General features: G+C 72.2%; 1 protein-coding gene across 11 annotated transcripts; it reads right to left on the reverse strand.

Moving 5' to 3' along the window:
* Positions 1-438: 438 nt before the first annotated feature.
* On the reverse strand, positions 439-13001 carry PDGFA (platelet derived growth factor subunit A). 11 transcript variants are annotated; one of them, XR_016225850.1, is made up of 9 exons: positions 12375-12575; positions 11379-11508; positions 10181-10277; positions 6894-7004; positions 5511-5698; positions 1941-2067; positions 1774-1842; positions 1056-1165; positions 439-915 (listed from the first exon to the last, which is right to left on the reverse strand). XR_016225850.1 is itself a non-coding variant. In XM_089321129.1 (8 exons), exons 2-7 carry the CDS (start codon positions 11439-11441, stop codon positions 1787-1789), a joined length of 642 nt encoding a protein of 213 aa, XP_089177255.1. In that variant the 5' UTR covers positions 11442-11508; positions 12784-13001; the 3' UTR covers positions 439-915; positions 1774-1786. The 11 variants fall into 11 exon arrangements, 10 of the variants coding, with proteins under 10 accessions (XP_089177255.1, XP_089177252.1, XP_051684027.2 ...); XM_089321129.1 differs by lacking the exons at positions 1056-1165; positions 12375-12575 and adding an exon at positions 12784-13001; XM_089321126.1 differs by lacking the exons at positions 1774-1842; positions 12375-12575 and adding an exon at positions 12784-12916.

A 13001-nucleotide genomic window follows, 5' to 3' on the forward strand; every position in this document is an offset into this window, starting at 1 on the left:
CGGAGCCCTGCACAGGCGCTTGGCTCACTAAAGGAGCGGGGCGGGGCGGGGCGGTCAGGGCTGGTGCGAGCCGGCCTCGGCGGGCGCCGCCGGCGCAGACAGCAGGGCCGGGCGCCGCGTCCCTCCAGTGTCTACATCCGCCGAGGTGCGGGAGCCAGGGACCCAGCCGGCCCCACTCTTCTGTGACGGACGAGGCTCCGAGCGGCACAGGGTCAGATCCTAGGGGTCTCCACGGTCCCGGGCTGCTGCCTGCCTCACCGGACGGCGGCCGCCGCCCGGCAAGCCCACGTGGGGACAGGATCGCCCACGGCCAGGAGACGGAGGGCGCGCTCTGTGCCCCCGGGCAGGCCCCCGCGCCGTCCACCGCTGGCTCCCGGGCCGGGGCTCGCGGTGCGGGCGGGGCGCGGGCGGGCACACAGCAGGCCGGACGCGGGCGGGGAATGGTGCATAGGCGGGTGTAGCACGTTTATTTAATACATCTCGTTAGTCTGCGTCCGACGGCGGGCGCCGTCCCAGCCACAGCAGCCTCGCGTGCCACCGGCGTCGTTACAAACGGAAACGAGAGGAGAGCGAGTAGAAAGGGGGCTGACGACCACTCGATGGTGTAAAAAATCCACTTAAGGCTCTCAGGAGGGGTCTGTGTCGACACACGCGGCTCCCCGGCCCCGCGGCGGCGGCTAAAGCACCTGGGGCCCCGCCCGCGGTCCGTCTGCCCCGCGCTCTGCCGGGAGGCTGCCCGCTGCCCGCGTGGACGCGGTCACTGTCTCTTTGTTCCCCCGAGTGTCCTCGGGCGGTGTTCCACGGAGGAGAACAAAGACGGCACGCTGGCAAGGAAGCACCGTACAGAGCAGGTCAGGAATGTAACACGCCACGCACATCCGTGTCCCAGGAGGCGCCGGGGCCCTCACCTCACATCTGCGGGGAGAGGGAGAGGCGGGCTGAGGGCCGCGGCCGGGAAGTCGCCGACACGGCGGCCGCGGTGCAGTGTCCGGACGCCCATTGCACAGATGGGGGAAACTGAGGCCCAGGAGGGGGTCTTCCGCCCTGCCCCCTACCTTCTTCTTCCAGCCCAGGGCTTGCATGTGATTTCTGGAGCTCTGGCAGCCATCGTGGGCTCTGAGGCAACCCTGAGGATGGACGCCACCAGGCGCGGGCAGGAGGGTCCCTGTGACCAGGCAGAGCCTTGCTGAGCTCTGTGGGGACCCCCTCCTCAACCACACAGCCCAGCGGGTGCAGCACCCACGGCCTGAAGCCCGGGTACCGAGGGGCCTCCGCCCTCAGCCTGAGACCTCCCACAGGGCCACGAGTGGACACTCTTCTCCCGCTGTCCTCGGGGACAGACCCAGGCCGTGCGCCCCGCGGGCCCCGGCCCAGGCAGACACCTGGGTTGCACTGGCCGGCTCCCTCCGGGTCGGGGAAGGGGGTGTCCTGTGGTGAAGCCCTCGCTGGGCGGGGTCGGCCTGTCTCCTCCTAGCCCAGGGCCCGGGGCCGCCGGCCCTGCTCGGCCCCCACGGGTCACCTCTCGCTCGGTCCAGCCTCAGTTTGTTCATCTGTCAAATGGGGTGGGCAGCCTGCCCGCGGCGACCCCCGCACGACCCCCAGAGCTGCCCGAACCCCGCAGCGCCCCGATCATCGGCGAGGAGGAGGAGGAGGAGCAGCAGCAGGAGCAGCAGCGGCGGCACCGGAGCGGGGACACCGCAGCCCAGCGACAGCACAGCCCGACCAGGCCGATTGGCGGGCGCGACCAGAGCCCCGCGGGCGCGGGCGTCCTACCTGCTCGGCCGCCTTAGGTGGGCTTTAACCTCTTTCTTTTCCGTTTTTTACCTGACTCCCTACGCCTTCCTGTTGGCGAGAGGGCGGGCAGGAGAGCGGCCTCAGGGCGCCGCGCACGGCCGCCCGCCCGCGCCGCCCGCGCCGCCCGGCCCGCCCGCGCCGCTTACCTGCCTCCTCCTCGCGGTGCTCCGGGCCCGCGCTCGAGGCCGCGCACGCGCACTCCAGGTGCTCCTCCAGCCGCACCTGCACTTCTTTCAACTTGGGCTTCTTTCTGACATACTCCACCTTGGCCACCTGCCCGAGAGAGCGCCGCCACGGCCATGAGCGCCCGCGCGCCGGAAGTGCGTCACGCGGCCCCGCCCCCTGACCCCGGCCCCGGCCACCCGCGGCCCACGTCGAAGCCGGCCGCGCACGCGCACTCCACAGGGAAGCTTCTGGAGCGCCCGCGCGTGCGCATGGCCAACCCGTGACCCGAGAACCCGCCATCAGGCACACGCACACGCTCCGTCATGGGACGCCCTACCCGCCCCACGTGCACACACGTGCCTGGGGGTGGGCGAGGAGCAGCTGTCCCAGGCCCCCAAGGAACCCGAGGCCCGGCCAGGCCCCTTCCCCGGTCACTCGCAGGGGACGCCGACCCCGCAGCCCTGGGCTCCCCGCGACCCTCGGGCAGGGTCAGCCCCCAGAGCCGGGGAGCAGGCCTGGGCAGGCCCCCCGCAGCCGCAGTAATGGTTAACCCGCAGGGCAAAGGGTGCCGCGCGCCCGGCAGGCGTGCGGAGCGGTGTGGGCCGCCCGGGCGAGCACAGAGCCCGGGGATGGGCCCAGGGTGTGTGGGGCGCGGGGCCGGGGGCCGGCACGCAGCTTCACTACGCAGGACTCGGGCGAGAGGCCGGCCCCGGACCCAGGAGCCGCTGCCTGGACAGCACCTGCTGCTCGCAGAGGCCGGGCCCAAGCCCCCCCCCCCCCCGCCCCAGCAAAGGGGCGTACACCTGCGGGGTGGGGGCAGGACCGCACTCAGCACCAGGCTGCTAGGACAGGCCAAGCCTGGGCCCCCAGGGCTCCTGCAAGCCGGCCCTGCCCCAGCCACCCCCAGCCTCCGTCCATCAGGAAGCTCCCTCACCTCTTCTGGGGGTGCTGGCCAGGCCCCGGCAGGGGGACTGGAGGGGGCGACCAGCCCCTGCTGAGCACCTAGGCTCCTCCTCTCAACCTGCTGGGGCCGGGGGCGCCGACCTCTGTGTCCACAGGCAGTTAACAGCGGCCTCTCCCGTCCCTCGGCGGGGCGCCCTGGGCTCCCTGGCCCGTCCTCCGCCCATAGAGGGGGGCGGCAGAGGGAGGGGGCTCCCAGGACCGCTGGGCACTGCCACCCACGGTGCCCTTGGCTGGGGCACCCTCGGGCCGCCCAGTCTGGGAACCTGCTCTCCAGACAGCCCCGTTTATCAAAGGTAAACAAACAGCGATTTACGACTGCACCTGCCGGGCCTCGTGGGATTCCAGCGGCCGTCTGGCCAGGAAGCGGCCGCATTTTTCCCCCAAGAGCAGTCCTGAGAATCTGCTCCAGGAAGGCCGGGTCCCCAAGACAGGCGGCTGGTGCCGGGGACCCCCAGACCCAGGCTGCCCGCTGCGCCCCGGCCTCCCCGTCCCTCCCAGCCCTCGGGCGGCCTGCGCCAGTGGCGGCCCCCCACCGCTAACCCTGCCTGCATCCGGCCACCCACACACTACGGGGAGCGGAGACCCCTGCCCAGGCCCCACCTCCCCAGCTGCAGGAGAGGCAGATGTGCAGCGGGACCAGCAGCCCCGGGCTGGCCTTCCCACAGCAGGCTCCTGCCTCATCTCGGGACACCCCGCCCCCAGACCCCACAGCAGCCCAGGCAGTGATGGGCGGCCCAGCTGCTCACAGGGTGGGGGCTGAGCCCAGGTGAGCGCGAGGTGTGGCCGTCCGGACCCCAGCCCAACAGGCCCTGTCAGGGTAGGGCAAGGTGGGGTGTGGGCCAGGGTGGACACCACCTGGTCAGGCCTGTAAACTCCACCCTCCCTCTGGACAGGACTCTGGCCTCAGCGGCGCACGCCCAGTCAGCCCGAGCGCACCCACCCCCAGCCCCTGCTGGCCCCGAGGGACAGACGTGCAGGGCAGAGCTCAGGGCAGCCTCCCAGCCAGAGAGCCCCGGACGGACACACGGACGGTCGGCAGTCCCCAGGGGGACCTTCCTGGCCTGCGATGAGGTCGCAGCACCTGGACTCTCCAGACAAGGCCGGGCTTCCTGCTGTTGTGGGCGCCACAGGAGGCCGGCCACCAACCACACCACGTCCACCAGCCTCCCAGGGCACAGGGGCCACTGCTGGCCAGCCCAGGTCCCATCAGGTGACCCCTCCCAGCCTCATCAAAAGGCAATAGAAACCGGAACACCAGGACACACACCACCCCCAGCCAGAGAGCGGCACCCTGGGCCCCAAGCCTGCGGCCCTGAGCCCCCTCCCCCCTCCACTTTCTTAAGAGGCGCAATGGTCCCAGCTCCACCCACACAGAGCGGAGAGGTGCCACTCCCCAGAGGACTCCCGTGCCCAGCCCACAGGGGTCAGGCAGGGGCATCGCCGGCTGCTGGCAAACAGGTGCGGGGACCTGGGGGAGGGCCTCCGCAGCTGGAGGCCACCAAGGGGACACCCCCCTCTGGCCAGCACTCCAGGCCCAGCCCCATCTCAGACATCAGCACAGCCCCTGGGTGGCAGCGCCTACCTGGGGGCACGCAGAGCACCTGTGCCTGGCCCCAAGGGGCTGTGGCCACGGGGACCCACCTCCGGGTCCCACGGGGACAGACCACAGCGAACACCACGAGAGGCTGGATTGGGGTCACCGTGGGATCGGTGCTGGGGGTGGGGAGCGAAGCCTGAGAGGCCTGGCCAGGTGCCCGGCATGGGGAGCCCTGGAGACTGGGGCGGTCAGACGTGGAACTTGCTGACTCAGGACGCAGAGGACCAAGTCCCTGGGGGTCAAGATAAGTCCCAGCTCAGGGCTAAGGTGCTTGCCTGGTGTGGAGCCCTGGGCCACCGCCCAGTGCCAGGGAGCCGGGCCCCAGCCCCAGGGGACACCTCAGACCCCCACCACCTCGTCCTGAAAACTGGACCTCGAAGCCCCGCAGGAGGCCAGTGGCCTTGGCTCACGGGTGAGCCTGCCCCCCCCCCCCCCGCACAGACGAGGCCAGGGCCCACCTGGCACAGCCACATGGCCGGAAGCCAGAGCCCAGCCTGGGGCAGCAGAAGGGGTCGGTCCTGGGACGCAGGGAGCAGCCACCCTCCCAGCTGTGAATGTGCCTCCCAGGATCCCCGTGGGCAGTCCCCTGCCTCAGAGGGCTTGGGAGCAAGCGGCCTCAGGCTGGCGGTGAAGACCAGCGGCCCAGGCCAGGGGTCCCACCCGTCTCTGACCACAGCACCCTGAACCACACGGAGGGTGGGGGAGGGGCTCGGCGCGTGGGCAGCCCACCTGGCGGCTTCACCAGGGGCTGCGAGCTCAGAGGCCCCCTCCACACGAGGGTGGGGCCCTCACCAGGGGCGCCGGCCACCCAGGACTCAGCTCCACAGTGAGAACCAAGTTCTGTGGCAGACTGCGCCCAGCCCACGCGGCTGTCAGCCTGGACACCTCGCCCCAGGCCGAGCTGCTGCCCCATCCTGAGGCCCCTCGCCTGCTGCGTTTAGGTTCTGAGACTCCGCCCCCAGCCGGCCCCGCCCACGCCGTGCCGCCTCACCTTGACGCTGCGGTGGTGCACCCGCGAGGGCTGGCACTTGACGCTGCTGGTGTTGCAACAGCCGGTGCAGCGCTTGACCTCCACGCACGGCGGCCAGATCAGGAAGTTGGCCGACGTGGGGTCCACCTGGCTCCGAGGTATCTCGTAAATGACCGTCCTGGTCTTGCAGATGGCAGGAATGGCTTCCTCTGCGGGAGGCAGGGGTGTGCGTGAGGTGGCCTCACTCGCCCACCGCCCAGGCGCGGCCCACAGTGCTCCTGCCACCTCTGAGCCTGCACCGAGCCCCCCCCCCCAGCCTGGGAGGGGGGCTGGGCGGGGGAGGAGCCCAGAGACTTGAAGCAGGCCCAGCATGGCCCCTGGGGTGCACAGCCTGGTGAGGGCAGCAGGCTCCCATCAGAGCAGGGCGAGGCACAGGACAGAGAATGGACACCCCGAGTCCCCAGGCCCCGCTGGGAGAGACCGCAGGGCTGCCCGCAGGGGCTCTGTCCACTACTGGTCGTGATCGGGGGTTGTGGGGCTGGGGGGACAGACCTCTCCCTGCGTGCACCTAGTGATGTACAGCATGAGGCTGACCACGGAGGCCCTGCTGCCTGCCCAGGGAGCTGCTGGGGGCAGCCGGGGGCTCAGCCACGGCCCCTCCCCCAGAGGCTCCCTCAGGCAAGGCAGGAAGACCTCCAGACTGCCCCCTGCCCATCTGCAGGTTGAGAGGACCTCCGGGGGCCCACCTGGGAGACCCAGCAAGTACCAGGGCCTCGAGGGTCTCAGGCCCCAAAAACTAGTCCTTCAAGCAAAGAAACCCTGCCCGCCTCCCCCACAGCACCCAGGCCCCCAAGGAGTGCCCTCCGGGTGGGATCTGGCCAGGTGGCCAAGGGGCGGAGCCAGGGAGCAGAGGGGCCTGCAGCTGAGCCCAGGACAGGGGCACAGCAGGGCCGGAACCTGACCACATGAACCAAGGCCCCTCCCCCACGCGCCCCCCAGACCCAGACCTGGAGGAACCCAAGCCCAGGCAGCCAGGACCCCCGCCCCAGCACGGCTCCTGGCAAGAGAGCAGCGGGGAGGCCCCAGGGGACATCCAGAGGGAGGCCCAGGCGCAGAGTGGGGGTGCGGGGAGCCACCGGCAGCTCCCCCGCCCGCCCTGCTCGCGGCTGCACCCAGTTTGGCAGCTGGTAGCCCCGGGGCAGCCCCGCTCCGCGGTGTGAACCAGGCAGGCCTCCCGTGACGGGCCCCGACAAGATCAGGCACTTCAGGAATTCGTGGCGGCTCCGGCCCCCCTGCAGAGGGCGGGCAGGCGGGAGGGGCGAGCAGAGCCTTTGTTGTCAGAGGAGCCAAGGGCGCCCCAGGCCACAGAATCCGGCGGGCGCGCCGGCCCCGCCCCACACTCACCGATGCTACGCTTCCTCCGCACGGGCACCGGCGCTGGCGGCTTCTCGGCCACATGCCTGGCCGTGTGGACGCCGGGGGCTCTCAGGCTCGGCTCCGGAGCGTCCTCAGCCCCTACAGGGAGAAGCAGAAACTGGCGACCGGTCCAGCAGCGTCCAGGGAGCTGCTTCCGGGGACCCCTGGGCCGGGGGTTGCTGGGAGAACCCCCTGGCACTCAGGAGCTTTCCAGGCGTGGAAGACGCTCAGATGGGCCCACAGGCACCCTCTCTGCGCCGTCCTTGAGCGAGCCCTGGGGTCCCCGTGCTGGGACCAACGGGCCCAGCGCCTGGAGAGGGGCAGCGCAGGGGCTGCAGAGTGCACGTGTGGCCTGAGCATCCCAGCCCGATGGGCAGTGGAGGCAACGCCAGCCCAGCCCGGGCTCGAGGCCAACCCTCCTCGTTCCTGAAATAAGTCTGCCCAGAGGGCCAGAGGCCATGAGAACGAGCCTGGCCACGTGGCCGCCCGTGCACGGGGGAGCGCTAAGCGGCTGCAGGCCTGAGGCCGGAGCGGAGTGCCCCCGCAGAGGCGGCGGCCAGACCCCCAGCGGAGAGGGGAACCCCAGCCCCAGGACACATGCCCTGCACCCCCGCACTGGACAGGAGGGTGGCCGGCCTCCCCGCCTCGGGCCCCCCGGGGTGCCCAGCACCCAGAGCCTCCATGAGGTCCACCTGGGAGACGGAGGCGCCAGCGGAAGCTCAGCCTTGCACGCACACTGTACACAACACTGAACACGAAGACCACAACCCTCACGGGAGGCGTGGACGGCCAAGACCAGGGCTGAGCAGAACCCGACATCTACCCATGACTCAATGTTCCAATACCACTAATTTTTTTTTTGAGACCCAAAATAAGATCAGAACAGAACTATTCATGCCATAAGAATTTCCCATCAACCAACTGTCACAAAAAGCAGCTTTTTCACAAAAAAGTGACACTCATGAGTCACGCCTTGGTGGTGGCCATCTTGCCGTCGCCACGCCAGCCAGCACCTGGTGCACCCCGGGGCCAGCGGCCACCCCCAGAAGCCCAGACATCCTTCCCGGGCTGCCCGCTCCCCACGCATGCAGGAGAGGTGCAATAAGACAGGCAGGAGAGGCCAGCGGGGGACAGCCCCGCCCCGGGCTCCGGGCTCCACCCCAGGAATGCTGAGGTCAAAGAGGATGGGTCACCCACCCTCGGCCCGCATCAGGACGGAGCAGGGACCCAAAGCAGGGGCTGACCAGGCTCTCCCAACACTCGGGGTCAATCTCCCCCCAAAACTGATCCCAGCGGAGTCCACCAAAGGCCTCGGAGGCAGCCATTGCAGGGAAGGACGGCCCACAGTTCCCCTGGGAGCCTGAATGGCCCCAGAGGCAGGGTCTGTGTGCCAGGCACCAGTGAGCCACAGACCCCACCAGACCCCGAGCTCCGGACGCCACCCGGGACAGACCAACCTCAAACTCCAGGGCCTCACACGCAGCAGGGGCCCCGGCACGGGAACCCGCCTCCCAGCCAGGGAGTTCAGCAACCCCATCAGCCAAGGGGCTCCCACCTGGCCTGCCCGGAGGAGCCACCTGCAGATCAGAGGCCCAGCCCAGTGAGGTAGGGGTCGGCCGGGAGGGGCAGCTCCGGTGGCACTTCTGCTTCCCAGGCAGCTGGAGGCCCCAGGAGCAGCACAGTAGACCCAGAGGGACCCACGCCAGGGAGCTGTCCCTGACCGACCAGACCCACTCCACCTGGACCGCAGGGAGTCCAGAGCCCAGAGGCTGTCAATCCTCTAGTGGGGCGGGAACAGGTGGCGGGCACCTGACCTCCCCCCCTCCCGGAGCTCACTCCTGTCCCCTCTGCTTCTCAGGGTCCATGGGTGGGGAGGGGGTCTAGGGGACGCCCGCGGTGGGCTGTGTGTGAGGAGGGCTGTGGAGTGCGGCCCCCTCCGCCCACCGAAGTTGCAGGGCCCCAGAAATGTTTGACAGGTGCACAGGAGGGAGACAGAGGCACAGCCAGGACACCAGGAGGAGGGGCAGGGCCCGGACCCTCAGAAGCCTCCAGGTCAGGAATGCCGGGGCGCCAAAGCCCACAGACTTGCAATGCAAAAAGCCTTAATGGGTGGGGGCAGGGAGGCGGCTGCAGCGCACGGAATAAGAAAGCTCCCAGCACAAAGCCGATGGCCCATTTCCCCAGGGCCCCGGCGGCCTCCCACAGCCACCGGGGACCCGTCCCTCCAAGGCAGCTCCAGGCCGGCCAGGGCCCTGCCCCCCAGTGAAACCCAACCCCGGCCGATAAGAATCAGCCAGAGGATTTCCTGGGTCGAGAAGCTGCAGGAACCGTGGTCTTGGCAGGAGAGAAAACAGTTCAAGCTTCGGCACCACATAATTAGGTACAAATTTCCAAATGACTGGGCCATGTGATTCCACTTAGCTCCCCACCCCTCCGCGCCTCGCTGGAAACCCTTCCACTCGGGCTGCCTTTAGCTACTCCCTTTGACAAGCTCATCTTACGCCTCAAAAACAAAAACTCAGTGAGAAGCTTCCCCAGCGGGGTCTCCCCGGAGCCCCCAGGCCAACAGAGCCCACCCCCTCCCGCCCCAGCCCGCCTCAGCCCGCCTCAGCCCGCCTCAGCACGCCTCGCCAGGGACCCTGCAGCCCTGGGGGCGAGCGCGGCCACGCCCACCTCACGCGTCCACCGGGGCCGACCACGGCCTGCTCCAAGTCCGCCAAGGGTCAACCGAGGCCTTCGGATCTCCGCACCTCACGAAGAAGCTGCGCCCCAGGCCCTGAGCGGGCGACCCCCCCCCAAACCGCCCCCAGGCGGCAGATGCACCCTGGCGCGCCTGTCCTAGTGGGCTCAGGTGTAAGGACCCAGCCCCGCAGCGGCTCGCACCCACGGCGCAGGGCCGGCCGGGCCAGGGGCTCGCTCCTCCCGCGCGGGCGCACGCCAGGAGGGCGCACCGGCCGGGGTCGGCCCCGCCGCTCCTCCGGCCTCGCGTGCCCGGCCGCCACCTGGCGAGGGCGCCGGCGCCCTCGGCGCGGCCGAACTGGCGGCAACACACGCAGCGATTTCCTTAAATGCAAAACAATCCCCGGGCAGGCGAGAAGCGGCGCGCCGCGGCCGGGAGAGAAAGTGGCGATTGGAGAGAAACTCCTGACTCATCCGCCTGGGCGTTTATGGCCGGGGCTTGGATTCTGACCTTTCGGTGCGCTCCTGCGCGGCGCCCGGCCCGGCCCGAGCGCGGGAGGCGGCGCGGGGCGCACGAGGGAAGGGGCGCGATTTACCTACGGAGTCAATCTCCAGGAGCCGCTGCAGGTCCCGGATGCTGTGGATCTGGCTGCGGGCGAGCCTGTCCAGCACGTCGCGGGGGATCCCGGGTTCCTGCGGGCAGAGGCCACGCGGTCAGCGCCCGGCGCCTGGCCGAGGAGACCCCGCGAGCGCCGGGCCCGACCCCGTGCCCGGTGCAGGTCACAGGAGACCCAGGCGGGGAGAGCTCCTTGCTCCGGAGTGGACCCGCCGGCCCGAAAGACCAAGTTGAAATGCGTCACGGGTCGCCGGCCAGAGTCGCGGCGGCGCGGGCACTTTGATCTCGCCAGAGGCGTGGGTTTCTCGCCCGGAACCCCGGCCGAGCGCCGAGGGCAGGTTCCCGTGTCACCGACACCGCCGCGCGCGCGCGCCCCACCCCGGCCGCCAGCCGCGGCCCTAGCGCCGACCCAGGCGCCCCCACCCGCCCGGCGGCCACGAGAGGCCGCCCGGGACAGCGAGGGTTAAACATCCGTCTCCCGCCGCCCTCCGGGCCGGCCCCAGACCACCCCCCTCGGCCTGCACGCCGCGCTCCAGCCTAGTCCGGGGTCACTGCAGGAGGGTGGGGGGTGCGGGGTGGGGCTGGGCTACCCGAGCCCCGAGTTCCCACGGCGGGGGGCTGCGGAAAAGTCCTCCGCCGAGGCAGGGCTCCCGCGGACTTGGGTGGGGGGTGGGGACGCGACGGCGGGAGGGCGCGGGCGCCTGGCGCGGCCCCAGCTCGCCTCGCGCAGCCACCTGTAAGCAGGCCCTGGCGGGCGGGTCTGCGCCGGCTCTGCGCGCGCGGGGCTCAGGAACTGGAGCAGGGGGGCTGCGGCTGGGCGCTGCCCACCCGGCCGGGCCGGGGCTCCGCCGCAGTGTCCCCTCCCCGCCCCCCACCCCGCCCCAGGCTCGCTCGGGCTTTCGCGCACACACACCCCCTTCCCCGCACGCCCCGCTACCGCACTGCCCGCTGCGCTCCGAGACCCCTCCCCCGAAGTTTCTCCCGGCTCGGCCACCCCGCCGCGCCCGGGGCCCCCAGAGCAGCGCGACGCAAGCGTCCTGGAAACTCACCAGGCACACACTCAGGGCAGAAAACAGAACCGAACCCCGCCAGCCGAGCAGGCATCCGCGCGCGCTCCGCAGAGGCCGGGGCGCCCCGGGGGAGCTCCGGCCAGGGGACGGGGCGGGGGCGGCACCCACCTCGGCCAGGACATGGGCGAGGTATCCGCAGCCGAGGAGCAGCAGGCAAGCCCAGGTCCTCATCGCGTCCCGAGGCGCCGGCGGGGAGGCGGGGAGGCGAGGCCGCGGGGCGGGCGCTCCTGCGGGGCTCCTGTGGCGGCGAAACGCAGGACCATCCCTCAGGAGCGCGGCCGGAGAGCGGCGAGCGGCCGGGCCGGAGGAGCGCGCCCGCCCAGCGCAGCGCCGGCGAGGAGCGGGAGGAAGAGGGAGTGCGCGCCCGCCGCGCCCGCCGCGCCGGGAGCCTCCTGGGCCGCCGGGTAGGGGGTGGGGACGGAAGGGGCGGAGGGCGGGGGCTGGGCTCTTCCTTGGTGCGTTCCCGGTGCCGGCCGCCGCCGCGCGCGCTCCCCGGCGCCGGCTCTAGGAGCGACCGGGCCGGTAATTCCGCATATTTCCGGGCTTTGGCCCCCGGAGGGACGCCGGAGCCAGGCTGGAGCCGCCTCCGCGCCGCGATCACCTGTCCGGACGCCCGGCCGGGCCCGGCTGCGGGCTGCGGCGCGACCCTGCGCGCCCGCCGCGGGCCCCGCGCTCGCCTCCGGCCTCCTCTCGCCGCCGCCTCCCGGCCGGGCGCAGCGCGGCCCAGCACGGCGCGGCCCGGCGGCCTGCGTGCGCCCCTCCGCGGCGCGCCCTCGGCTCCGGCGCCGCGCTCCGCCCTCCGCCGGCCGGAGCCGGGCAGCGCCCGCGGCCGCGCAGCCTGGCAGCAGCAGCCGCCGCCGCCGCCACCGCCCGCGCGGGCCTCAAGGCAGGCACAGGCCGAGCCGGCGCCGCCGCCGCGGGGAGAGGAGCCGGAGCAGGCGGCGCGTGCAGGCCCGGCTCGCCGGAGTTGTTCGGCTCCGCAGGGCGCGCGTGTGGAGCCGGCCGGCCGCGGGGAGGGGGTTATAGCAGCGCCGCCGCCGCCGCCGCGCCCCTCCCCCGCCCCCGCCCCCCGCCTCCCCCGGATTCCGGGCCCGGGACCCGCACCTCGGAAGCGCGCGGGGGTCGCCGCCGCAGTGAGCACACCCGCGCTCCCGCGGGCAGCCAAACCCATCCAAGCCGGGAGCACAGGCGCCGGGGCTCCCGCGCGCCCCTCCCTGGAGCTGCCCACCCTCCAGTGCCAGCTGCAATCCTGCGGCACCGCGCGGGGAGGGGAGGAGGCCTCCGCACGAGCGCCGCCGTCGCCGGCTCGCCTGTCTCGGGCCCCAGCGGCGGCGGACGGCGGCGCCAGAGCCGCTGCGCCAAAAAGGGCCTTCGAGCCGCCGGCCCCCGCCCGGCGCTCGGGCCGCTGTCGGCCGCGCGGATCCCGGGCCCGGCCTCGCCTCGCCATAAAAGGAGGGGAGGGAGGCTCCGGCGGAGCCTGGGGCGGGCCTGGGGGCGCGTCGGGGGCACTCACCTGGCGGCCGCCACGCGCCCCCGCCCGAACTCCCGAGCCCGCGGCACCTGAGCCGGGCACCTCCACCCGCCTTCGCCGTGGGGCGGAGCCCGGGTCTGGGCCGGGGGCTCCCGCCGGCCCCATCCCACCGTGGGACCCCCGCGCCCCGCTCCCTCGCCCGAGGCCGGGCCGCGCCCCGAGCCCGGAACGCAGAGGGGCGGGGGGCGCGGGAGGGAGGA

This window comes from Oryctolagus cuniculus, chromosome 19, assembly GCF_051225735.1.
Source record: "Oryctolagus cuniculus isolate XC-2025 breed Fujian yellow rabbit chromosome 19, ASM5122573v1, whole genome shotgun sequence".
In the NCBI taxonomy this organism is placed as follows: domain Eukaryota; kingdom Metazoa; phylum Chordata; class Mammalia; order Lagomorpha; family Leporidae; genus Oryctolagus; species Oryctolagus cuniculus.

Bases quoted from the DNA above. Each gene is read 5' to 3' on its own strand.
- PDGFA (XM_051828067.3), bottom strand. From the start codon at position 11,441: ATGAGGACCTGGGCTTGCCTGCTGCTCCTCGGCTGCGGATACCTCGCC. The intron at 7,005-10,180 runs GTAAATCGCGCC...TTCTCCCTGTAG, and splicing joins CCTGGAGATTGACTCCGTAG to GGGCTGAGGACGCTCCGGAG. The intron at 5,699-6,893 runs GTGAGTGTGGGG...TGCCTCCCGCAG, and splicing joins GCGGAGGAAGCGTAGCATCG to AGGAAGCCATTCCTGCCATC.